General features: G+C 44.6%; 1 protein-coding gene across 5 annotated transcripts in view; it reads left to right on the plus strand.

Moving 5' to 3' along the window:
• Raly (RALY heterogeneous nuclear ribonucleoprotein) overlaps nucleotides 1-8,315 on the plus strand; it is a 64,231-nt gene extending 55,916 nt beyond the window's left edge. For 3 of the 5 annotated variants that reach the window (XM_087651089.1, NM_001011958.1, XM_087651088.1), the window contains 6 exons: nucleotides 1,364-1,436; nucleotides 3,517-3,683; nucleotides 5,208-5,321; nucleotides 5,483-5,715; nucleotides 7,053-7,101; nucleotides 7,963-8,315. In XM_087651089.1, coding sequence (XP_087507215.1) covers nucleotides 1,364-1,436; nucleotides 3,517-3,683; nucleotides 5,208-5,321; nucleotides 5,483-5,715; nucleotides 7,053-7,097 — 632 coding nt within the window. In that variant the 3' untranslated portion in view covers nucleotides 7,098-7,101; nucleotides 7,963-8,315. Of the gene's footprint in view, nucleotides 1-1,363; nucleotides 1,437-1,595; nucleotides 1,644-3,516; nucleotides 3,684-5,207; nucleotides 5,322-5,482; nucleotides 5,716-7,052; nucleotides 7,102-7,962 lie in introns of all 5 variants that reach the window. The other 2 variants (XM_087651086.1, XM_087651085.1) reach the window with 1 other exon arrangement.
• Nucleotides 8,316-11,498: the final 3,183 nt, after the last annotated feature.

Here is an 11,498-nt window from a genome sequence, read left to right on the forward strand (position 1 = left end):
TTTTCATACAATATCTTTTGAGTATTTTTCTCTTCCCCAACGCACCCTAGATCTACCTATCTACCTTTGCGGTTTTTTTCCCTCCCTTTCTCTTAAAAAAGAGAGAAATGAATAAAAGCAAGAAAGTCAGATAGACAAAAATGCCAAACAGAAAGTCAAAAGCTCCCTCCTCCAAAACAAAACAGACATTTAGTTTTGTCTTGGCCAATTGCTCCTGGACATGGGGCCCGCCCTAGTATATGGTTGATAGACCCACTGATAGCTGCATTGGAGAAAACAGGTTTTTCCTTTTGCCAGCAGATACTTAGTACTGTTGTGTCTACAGGACGCTGTCTGTTGGGAGTCATCTGTCACCTCTGACTGTTACAGCTTTTTCACTTTGTCTTCTGTGTGGTTCCTGTGCGTGGAGGGAGTGGTTTGATGAAGACCTCCCATTTAGAACTGAGTGCTCCAAGGCCTCACGTTGTCTGGTTGTGGGTCTCTGTGTGGGTTCCTGGGCACTGCAAGAAGAGTCTTCTCAGATGTGGGTTGTCTCATGGTCTCTCAGTAACAAGCTTTATAGTCTAGTTAAACTCTAGATTCTCCATAGGAAGGGAACAAAATGAATCAGTATAGCTTGTTGCCCCAGTCTACAGAAGATGTGGGTTAGAAGCCTTTCTGAGAGGATCTGTGAATACCAGGACTACGTTCGTGCTCCTGGCATTATTGATAACACACAAATGAATTAGCTGTCTGGGTATCCATCTTGCAGTGCCTTGTGTTTATTGTGTATGTGTCTCTGTGTGTGCACATGCTCCCACAGTTCTTTGTATGTGTTTTAGAAGGGATATTATACGTATGTACTAGTGAATATGGTGTGTGAAGAGGTTGCATGTAAATATGTGGGAATGTGAGTGTGGAAGCAAATATGCTCGTATTTCTTTTACCGAATGTTCTTGATCTTACACACTAAGCACGCTAGGCATAGAGATGTTTAGTGTGGTGCCCATAAATATGCATGGGCTTCTTTACCTTAGGCAGTCTGACTATATCTGAGTATAGGTGTTATCTATGTATGTGGCTTTCTTACCTGGATATGTATATGCGAATGTGTGTATGTGTTCATATTATACCTAATTTATATGAACTGAACTGGAAGTCTGTGTTTATATGGCACGTATGGTATGTGAAGACTTATGTGTCAGAATATATATGAATATCATATATATCTGGGTATTCTGATGTTTGAATATTAAATGTATGAAGATCTTTGGCTACCTCAGTTCCATGTGTGCACTGTGTAAATACACGGAGGCACGATGGTGATATGTGGACATACCGCTGTCACATCAGCATTCCAACTCTTGTTTCTTCCTCCACACAGACATCAACATGGCTGGAGAGCCCAAGCCTAATAGACCCAAGGGGCTAAAGAGAGCAGCAACTGCCATATACAGGTGGGGCTCTATGGCTGTTTGCCATGCGCGCACGGGTGATCCCCTCACGGGGAGTAAATGCTGACAGTGAGTGTGCTGAGCTTAGGCTTTAGGAAGACAATTGGAGATGAGGACTTGTGGAGAAGTGGGCTGAGTGGCCATCTCCCTTTGTTTTCCCAGCGGCTACAGCTTTGACTATGATTACTACCAAGACTACTACTGTGCCAGGTGAGCAGGGAATGGGCATGTCCAGGTATTAAACAGCCAAACTGGAAGGTCTTGAGTTTGCTGGTATAGCTTAGTCCTCCAAATGGGAACTGAAGCGTAGACGTGTGAATGAGTCTCTGCTTCAAGGTTGCTTCACAATCAGTGACAGAGCTAGGACTAGGGTCTCATTCTCTAAGTGCTCAAACCAGAGCTCTTATCACACCAAACTCTTACACTCTGACTGCCTTGCCTCCTCCTAGCCCTGTAGAGTGGGGGAGGACACTGCTGAGAGATGAACACACAAGGCAGTTGGAACATGAAACCAATCACATTCCCTCACAGGCATTCTTGAGCCCTCAGCTTTGTTTAGTCTCTGCTTCTATAAGCAGTCACCCAGCCAAAAAGAAAGCCTACAGATAGCTTAGTCTGACCCTTCTTACTAAGAGGTCGTCATTGGAGGCCTGAATCTGTCTTCTAGCCCTAATCCTACCTGACCTCAACCTTGAAGCTATGGACTCAGCGTAGCCTCAGCCACCACATTGAACAGTTTCAAACTCATTATCCTGCATCTGTCTGTTGAGTGCAGAGATTACAAGGCTAATCACAATACCAGCTCCTGGCCACGTCTTGACTAGAAGTTGTAGTAAAGGTTGAGTCAGAACCTTTTCTTCCTTCCTTCTCCCTCAGACAGCCTAGGGAAAAGAATTTTTCTGAACCATTTTCTCTGCTGTGATTGGTTTCAGGAAATAATGGGGTACAGTGGAAAGTGCCAGAACCCAGAAGTCAGGAGATTTGTATGCTAATCTGAACTCTGCCAGGGAATGGATTATCTGGCTTTTGGCAGATTCCCGTTCTACTAGTCAGTGAGATAGGCTTATACCAAGTGATCTCTGGATTCCTGTGTCTCTGGAACTCTATGGTTCAGTGATTTCTGGCCAAGGCCCACATCCTCTGGTCAGGTCAAATGCAGGATCTAGTTCTGCACTCATTGGTCACCATCTGCCACCAGTTGCAGGACTCTTTGAAAAGAGCACCAAAGAATGGGACTTTTTTTTAGTTTCCTCCTGATGTCAGGTACCATGACTAATCCAGAAAATAGTTCCTGAGTATACATCCCTGACCAAGGCTGTGGTTCCCTTCAGAACCATGGTGATAGCAGACATGGTGGGAAAGCCCCCTGCTTAACCTTCTAAGTTTCAGTCTTGTATTCAGGAAAACGTAGCCCTTATGGAGAGGGCCAGGTATTGATGTTAGTGTGACAGCACAGTCTGGGAGCTTTGGATCTAATTTAGATTCCCATTCTTGAAATGCTATTGAGTTCTTCTTGGTCGGTAGCTCTGAAGAAAAAAGGTGTTGAAGTGGACCACAGGGGGGGAAAAAGGCCTTAGAGTCTGGAGTCAGAGGTTTCTCTGAGGGGAATCGTTCCCTGGTATTCTGGATTTTATTTGTCGTACCTTCTCAGTGTTTTTAACCAGGTTCTCATGTTCCACTCAGGTAGACAGAAAATTCAGATAGCCATCCTCACTAAGTAATTGGGAAAACCAAGGTTCAAAGGTTGACCACTTATTTTCAAACATAGAAGTTTATGCTGCTTTGAGATTTATAAACTGATGAAAGGTTGAGGTGGCAGTTATAATTAGAAGGCAGGCCTCAAGGCCTCAGGAAAGGCTCCTTTCTGACACTGGGCTGTTTGTTCCTACACTGCTTCTCTTGCCTGAAATCGTAAGAATTTCATCAGCCTTTAGGCTCCAGAAAGCCTTTTTCACACCAAGGCTTTTGGGAAGCAGACAATTCCTCCCTGGCCCCTCACAGGCTATATAGGTAAAGCTAGTGCTGTAGTGTCTACTGGTGGTCACCGGCCATGCTGCAGCCTCTGGTCCATTTACCTTCACAGGCTGTTTGATTATCGAGGCCGACTTTCTCCAGTGCCTGTGCCCCGGGCAGTTCCCGTGAAGCGACCCCGTGTTACAGTCCCTTTGGTTCGCCGTGTCAAAACTACAATACCTGTCAAGCTCTTTGCCCGTTCCACAGCTATCTCTACTGGCTCAGCCAAGATCAAGTGTGAGTAACATCTGTTTATTTTTCTTTCTTTTTTGGGGAGCTGGGGGTCTCACTGTGTATCTCTACTGGCCTAGAACTCACTATGTAAACCAGACTACCTAAAACTCATAAAGATTCTTTTGCCTTTGTCTCCTGAGTCTTGGATTAAAGATCAGTGGTTCTCAATCTGTGGGTTGTTGACTCCTCTGAGGGTTGCATACCCTGCATATCAGATATTTACATTACAGTTCATAACAGCAAAATCACAGATATGAGGTAGAATAAAACAATTTGGTGGTTGGGGTCAGCACAACATGAGGAACTGTATTAAAGGGTCGCAGCACTGGGAGGATTAAGAACCACGAGCTAGATGGCCTGGTTTTCCCCCACCACTAAATTGATAGAATTTCATTTTTTTTAACAATTGATTTTTTTCTTTTTAAATGTTTTAAGTGTTTGGGTGTTTTGCCTGCCTACCTGTCTCTGCACCATTTATATGCAGTACCTGGAAAGCAAGAAGCAGGTGACAAATCTCCCTCGGTCTAGTTACAGACAGCTTGGAAACCAAACTTAGGTCCTTTACAAGGGCAACCAGTGCCATTAAACCATCTCTCCAGGCCCTAGAATCATGCTTCTTGTTGTGTTGTTGTTGTTGTTGTTGTTGTTGTTGTTTGTTTGTTTGTTTCTTTGTTTGAATTTTGAGACAGGGTTTCTCTGCGTGTCATTGACTGTATCCCTGGCTGTCATGGAACTCACTCTCTATATAGATCAGGCTCAGAGAGATCTGCCTGCCTCTGCCTCTGCCTCTGCCTCTGCCTCTGCCTCTGCCTCTGCCTCTGCCTCTGCCTCTGCCTCCACCTCTGCCTCCTGATTGCTGGGATTTAAGGCCAGCAAACTCTCCCCACCCACAAACCCCTAAAGAACTATACTTTCTTAACACTGAAAAATAAAGAAACAGGGCTGGAGGGATGGCTCAGCAGAGAAGAATACTGGCTGCTCTTCCCGAGGTCCTGAGTTCAATTCCCAGCAACCACATGGTGGCTCACAACCATCTGTAATGAGATCTGATGCCCTCTTCTGGTGTGTCTGAAGACAGCTACAGTGTACTTATATATAATAAATGAATAAATCTTTAAAAAAAAAAAGAAATAGCAGTGTTTTTTCTTTAGTGAGGATAAGGACAGTTTTATTCTGGTTTCTGTATACTTCAGTCAGAAACCAGGAAATATAGTTGCAAAAGACCCTTTTGTACCTTTAAAAACAAGCCCCACCCTATAACACAACTAAGACACATGTCATTACGTAGGTGTTTATAAGAACATCTACCACTTACATTCCTATTCACCTGTAGTCTCCACAGGATTGAGGGGTCTCAAATGGCCAGGTTCCTATGATATGGACTTGGCTCTGGATGGCCTCTCGGTTCTCTGAAGAAGAGACTTTTTCCTGGGCAGAAAAAAATTGTCTCTCTAGTTGACAGAATGAGGCTGGGGTTTGTTTGCATCATGCCCCTAAGTGATAATCCTGTCTCCTCTCCACTCTCAGTAAAGAGCAGTGAGCTACAGACCATCAAAACGGAGCTGACACAGATCAAGTCCAACATTGATGCCCTTTTGGGTCGCTTGGAGCAGATTGCTGAGGAACAGAAGGCCAATCCAGGTCAGCCGAGGGCATCGAGTGGGAAGAGAGTGCCCAAGGGGTGGGGCCGTGAGATCCTGCATGTTGGGACCTGCTGTAGAGTGCTCAGCTCTGACAAAGGTGTGCTGAGTAGCTGCTCCGGCTGAGTTTTGGTCCTTTTCCCACTTCTTTTATCCTTCAAGATGGCAAGAAGAAGGGTGACAGCAGCAGTGGTGGAGGAGGGGGCAGCAGCAGTGGTGGAGGCGGCAGTGGCAATGTTGGTAGTGGCGGCAGCGGTGGCAGTGGGAGCAGCAGCAGCCGGCCACCAGCACCCCAAGAAGACACAGCTTCTGAGGCAGGCACACCCCAAGGAGAAGTCCAAACTCGAGATGATGGTGATGAGGAGGGACTGCTCACACATAGCGAGGAGGAGCTGGTAAGGGCCCAGCTAAGTGTGTGACCTGGAAGGGCTGGGCTGTCAAAATGATGACAGAGTGGAAGAACCAGAACTGGCTGCTCTCTCTGAGCTTTTCAGAGCCTTAATCCTATGAAGGAGTAGGAAAAATGAGCAGTGTGTGGTTCACTGTTTGAGTTGCTGATCAGAAGTCCCACTGAAGACTGGGGCAGACCTCGGCAAAGCCAGGGTCCAGTCTGTCCTCTACTCTAGGTGTATTGAAGAGCAGGCGAATTGGGCCTAGGAACACCGCTTCTCAGGGAGGGTTGGGGTTGGCAGGGGAAGCTGTGAGGTGGGGATTTTAATTCCACATCATAATTTTCTAAAAGCTATTGCTTTTCCAGTTTCTAACAGGCTGTCTCTTAAAGGAGTGAACTCCTGTATATACTTGGAAGTATTCAGGGCGAGGCTAGGAGCCATGACAGGGGGCCTAAATTGAGGGGAAAGATCTGGTTTTTTCCATCAGTCAAGATATATGCTACAGTGCATTTGCTGCTTTTATAGGGAACACTGAGCTGAATATTACACTTTGTAATTTAACTTTAACAACAGTCCTGAATCACTCATTAGATTAGAATGGCCATGTTTACCCTGAAGAGGCTGAAGCCCAGAGCTACCAGGTACCTTGCTCAGGACCTTACAGCAAGTAAAAAGCAAAGCCTATAGTGAATCTGAGACTTCACTGGGTCTGGAGCTTCCTTTTAATCACAGCTGGGCTCCAGGATCGGGACTTGCTTTAGCTTGGGATAGGTGTAAATACACTTATGCCCAGCTTGTTCCTCTTCTTTAAAACCTAGCCTAGCTCTGTCCAGCCCCCATCCCTCACCCCCGGCCCCACTCTCTTCTCACCCTGACCCCCTTCTTTCTCTCCCCTTCCCCGTCTCTTCCTTCTCAACTCCCTTTTCCATGTCCTAAATAAACTGTTTTCCACTATTTAAAAACAAAAGCCAAAAACAAATAAAAAAACACCTAGCCTAACAATTCATCTTATTCTGTGAAAGCTGTAAAGAAGACTAAATAATACCCCAAATTTGGGAAGCTCGCAACCCCATGACTTTGAGCTTACTGTAATGCACACAGCTGTGTTCCTCTTACACAGGCAGATCCCATCCCATGACAGGTCTCTCCCCTTCTCCTGTAGGATCTTCAGATGACCCCAGGATTCTAAGACCGTTTTATTGACTGATTCCCTTTATTGGACTAACTTTGTAACTGTCCTCCAGGTAGTGCTCTGAGCCACAGGACCTTCCTGAACAGATGGCTCAGGACAGAACCTGGAACCTGCAGTGGGTGATTTGTGTTTGTCTCCTCTCTCTCAGGAGCACAGCCAGGACACAGATGCAGAAGATGGGGCCTTGCAGTAAGCAGGTATGGGGAACAGGTGCTAGGAGAATAGGAAAACAGTGACGTAGAGGCTGCAACTTCTTTCCTGACGTGAGCTTAGAGGCCCACACTGTGCCGAGACTGAAGTCCTAACATGCAGCCTTTCCTGTGCCTGTACATGTCAGGGCCACCTAGAAAGGGTTCCCTTGGGAATATAGAGGAAAACCGCAGGCTGGGGCTGGTGGAAGAAGTGTTGTGCAGCTGAGTCTGTATTACTGAGGGAGATGGCTTCCGCCTGCAGGGGGTATATAGACAGCCTGTATTTGAGCACAGCATTGTGAGTCTTCAGGACAAATTCTGTAGACTAGCCCTGCAGAGGAGGGGGAAGATGCCATTCATCTTCAGAGGTGGTGACTAGTTAATATCTCTTGGGCTAGAGTTAGGGGTTCAACTTGATCCTGTTATGGGGAAGAGATGCTAAGCATACCTGTATGACAGGAGCAGTTTATCTGATTTCCTTCTACTCTGCAAGATTAGGATTATGTGTATATAACAGAAGTGGAAATGCAGATGTTGAAGAATAGAATATCAGTATATCCCATGAAATTCCAAGATAGTAACTGGAGACGTATCTCAATAGATCATGCATTTGTAATATTGGATCTCTATCAGTAAGAGCTTCTAGATAAGTTTTGAAAATTCCTCATGCAAGTCTTTCCTCTTGGAGCTTAAGTTTTACAGAAAAAGCTGTTTATTATACATTATTATACATCATGTTATGTAGTATTGAGGCTTCAATGGGGAGATAGTGGCTCAGGGCAGGAGTTGTAAGCCTTTCCCATGGTTGATTAATATATGGTCAGAAAATTGGGCAGTTTCAGCCTTTGTTTCTTGTTTCTTTAACAGGAGCATTGGCCATCAGCAGAAGGGCATCACTGTCTCAGGCCTCAAGCCAGGCACCCATCTCTGGATGCCAGTCTAGAGAGAGTACCAGAGGAAGGCTGGCAGCAGTAACTTCTCTCCCCATTGCATCCCAGCCAGTGAGTGCTACATCCTTTGCAAGTGGAGTTACTGGCCTACCCTTATCCCACGCACTCTTCCTGTCTGCACTGCCTGGGCCAAGGGGCAGAAGCACTCTGCTCTTTTTTTCCCAGGACATTCCCAGGCTTGGGGTTTTTCTATAGGTTTGAAAGTAAAGGGGGTTGTGAAGGGCGGCACGGGGGGTAGGGAGGGCTGACAATAAAGAGATTGGATCCAAATACGCTCTGAGATGAATGGTTTGCTTGTTTATTTGGTTGGCTAGTTTTGTTTACATTTATTGTTGTGTGCATATGGTATTAGGTGGTAGGCATGTGCGGGCTACACCATCCATGAGGTCAAAGGACAGCTCTGTGGAGAGAGTTTGCTCTAAGAGTTTGCGTAAAGCCAGGCTTGCCCAGGAAACACTTTACCCATGGAGCCTTCCCACTGCATGTAAAATTTCTATGATAAGACACTCTTGGGGAGGACAGGATAATTTTATCTTCTTCCAGGAAACAGTCTTATAACTAAGGGAAGTCAGGGCAAGAATCTGGAAGCCATGGAGGAGTGCTGCTTAAAGGTTTGCTCCTCATGGCTTGCTCAGCCTGGGCTGGATTCTCCCTCATCAATCATCAATCAGGAAAATGCAGCACAGGCCAATCTGGGATTTTTTCACAATTAAGGTTTTGTTTCCTAAATGACTCAAGTTGACAGAAGTAGCCAACAGCAGCCTGTGGTGTTTCTCAGTGGTGTCCTGGCTCCTGCTCACCAGTGTTATATTGAACACTTCTATTCACCAACTACTGTTCTCGAGGGAACACTCCTTCTGGTCCAGTAATGATCCGTCTGCACCAGTATTCCTGGGTTAACTGACTGAGGTTAGATAGGTGATGTGATGGCAGATGCCTGTCATCCCAGCACAACAGCCCATGAACGTATCAACCATTTTTAGAGCCTCTATGCAACTCTAGAATCTAGATGGCTTGAAGCAAGAAATAGCTCTATTTCTTCCAAAATGGTATGTAACAGGGATTTTTTTTTTTTTTTTTTGAAGGTAGCATGAAACTAATCCCAGCATTGGTTAGGTAGAGGCAGGAGAATCCAAAGTTCAAGGCCATATTGGTTATATAGCAAGTTTGAGGCCAGCCTACATTATAAGAGATTCTGTTTCAGTAAACAAAGACCAACAGTAAATAAGACACAATAAGGTTGTTGAGCTGTCACCCAGCAATTGGTCACAGTCTCATCTTTGCTCAGCTTCTTAGTTGAACCGCTTGAGCCAAAACCAGACTAAGAACTCACCACTTTCTCTGCTGCCTTAGAATGATGAATTTTTTATTAGAAATTGTCTTCTCTTCAGCTTCTTGGAGCTTGATGTCACTTTCTAGTATGGTGGGTTTTGTTGTTGTTGCTACCTATCTTAGTATGCTTTAGTTTTCATTCTATTTAGACCCCTTCCCCCATAAAATACAAATATTCCTGTAGAGTCAAAAGGGCTTTTCCTCTTTGGTAAACCCGGGCCATTTATTGTCCTCTATCACTGCCATTTTGGGCATGCTGGTGTTTAATAAGTCATCAGTTTACAGTGCCCTTAAATGTGTTTCATAGTCTGTCCACGAGCTAAAGAAAGAAAAAGTTTTGCAGATGACTATAGACATTTAAAACTTGAGAGGGTACAGTGCAGAAGGCTGGTTACCAGGAGAATAGTACTAAGAATTTGGAATAATGTTACTTAGCCAGGGTCCCCATAGAGCAGACCTTCTAAATTAAGCAGATCAAAAGGCCACAGGTAGTCCATTAAGTTTGATAATCGAGTCGCTGCAATACCCAGTAAAAGTAAAGTGTTAACCTGCACACATGTTTTCCTTAGATAGTTCTGCCCTCCAGGATCCCAGGAATGTGGGTCAGGTTGAGGGTGTAGGACAGCATCCACCTAGCAATTACAAATGCTCTAGGTTTGATCATCTACACCCAACCTGGGAGGCAGGGTTAGAGTGCTAACCTTCTAAGAGATCAGCTGTAGCACCATTTTAAACAATTACCACCGCTAAAGTTTTATATAGGTTTTGATGACAGACATCAAGCACTCCAGACCAAGGCAAACATCAGAATTTGCCTGAGATATTTTAAGATTGTAGCCCCTCTAGGCTAATGTTAATATAGCTTTTACTCAATGTTTACAGCCAAAAACTCTTTAAACCAGGCATTCTCTGAATATTCTTCATGGAAACCCCAGAGTTGTTATTTCTAATTTTAAACTATTAAAGGAACAGATTTTTAACTGAGCTTTTAAGTACAATCTTAACTATAACTCCATGAAAATAAGAACACTCACATATTTCCAAAAACTTCAAAAATTTTAAGTCTGAATGACAAAATGCAAATATTTTAGCTGCAAAACCCAGTGAGATTTAAATTTATTTTTAAATTTTATGTGAATGCCTAGTGCCCACAGAGGGTGTTGGGTCCCCCAAAAGTAGAGTTACAGATGGTTTTGAGCTACCATGTAAGTGCTGGGAACCAGTTCTCTGGAACAGCCAGTGCTGAGCCATCATCCATCCCCATATCTAGACAACCTTAAGTTGATAGTATCCAGATACTCTTAGCTTGTTCCAAGGTCTGTGTAGCCCTAGCTTTCAGAGAACTTGCCCTACATGACTGAAAATACTGTTCATTTTTCTCTGTCTCTTGGGCCTTTGCACATTGCCAGTGTTCTTTGCTCTAACCCCCTTTAATGCCTGCACCTCTCTATCCTTTTCTGGAACCTAACGTACGGCATTCTCTGTTCTGTGGCAGCTGCACTGAGATGTCTTTAATGACCTAAGTCAAACCCTACCCTATCCAACTCCAGTTGTCAATTTTCTTCATGAATCCCCATCCGGAGGATCAACATCATCCCCTACCCTATTTATTGCCAAGTCAGCGTTCTCCGCATCCTGATTTCTCCATGGTAGGACGGGCTCTAGCCAATTGACCCCACTGCCTTAGGTTTCAGGCAAGTTCCATTTGACATTCCAACAAAAGGGTTATCTGTAAACTCTATGTGATTGAGTTGCACAAAACACAAAATGTCATGTTTTAAAAATAAGCTAATTCTGTTGTACTGCATTTACAGCCTTGACTGGCTTGCTGGTCACAGGCTAAGCATGGCATGCCTAGGCCTCTTTCCACATTAGATTTAAAAGGTTTTCAGGGTTTTGTGTGTATGAGTGTTTTATCTGCCTGTATGTTTATAGATCACATGCATGCAATTCCTGAGGACAAAAGAGGGCATTGGGAATAGGAATTGCAGACAGATGTGAGTTAACGGAAGTCAGTAGCACATACCGAGTGGTCCCACCGAGAGAAATGAACAGAACATACACACAAAAGCAATGGAGCACTAGTTACACAAGAGGCACTGATCCTTGCTTTATTCACGC

This window comes from Rattus norvegicus, chromosome 3 (genome assembly GCF_021556685.1).
Source record: "Rattus norvegicus strain SHRSP/BbbUtx chromosome 3, alternate assembly SHRSP_T2T, whole genome shotgun sequence".
In the NCBI taxonomy this organism is placed as follows: domain Eukaryota; kingdom Metazoa; phylum Chordata; class Mammalia; order Rodentia; family Muridae; genus Rattus; species Rattus norvegicus.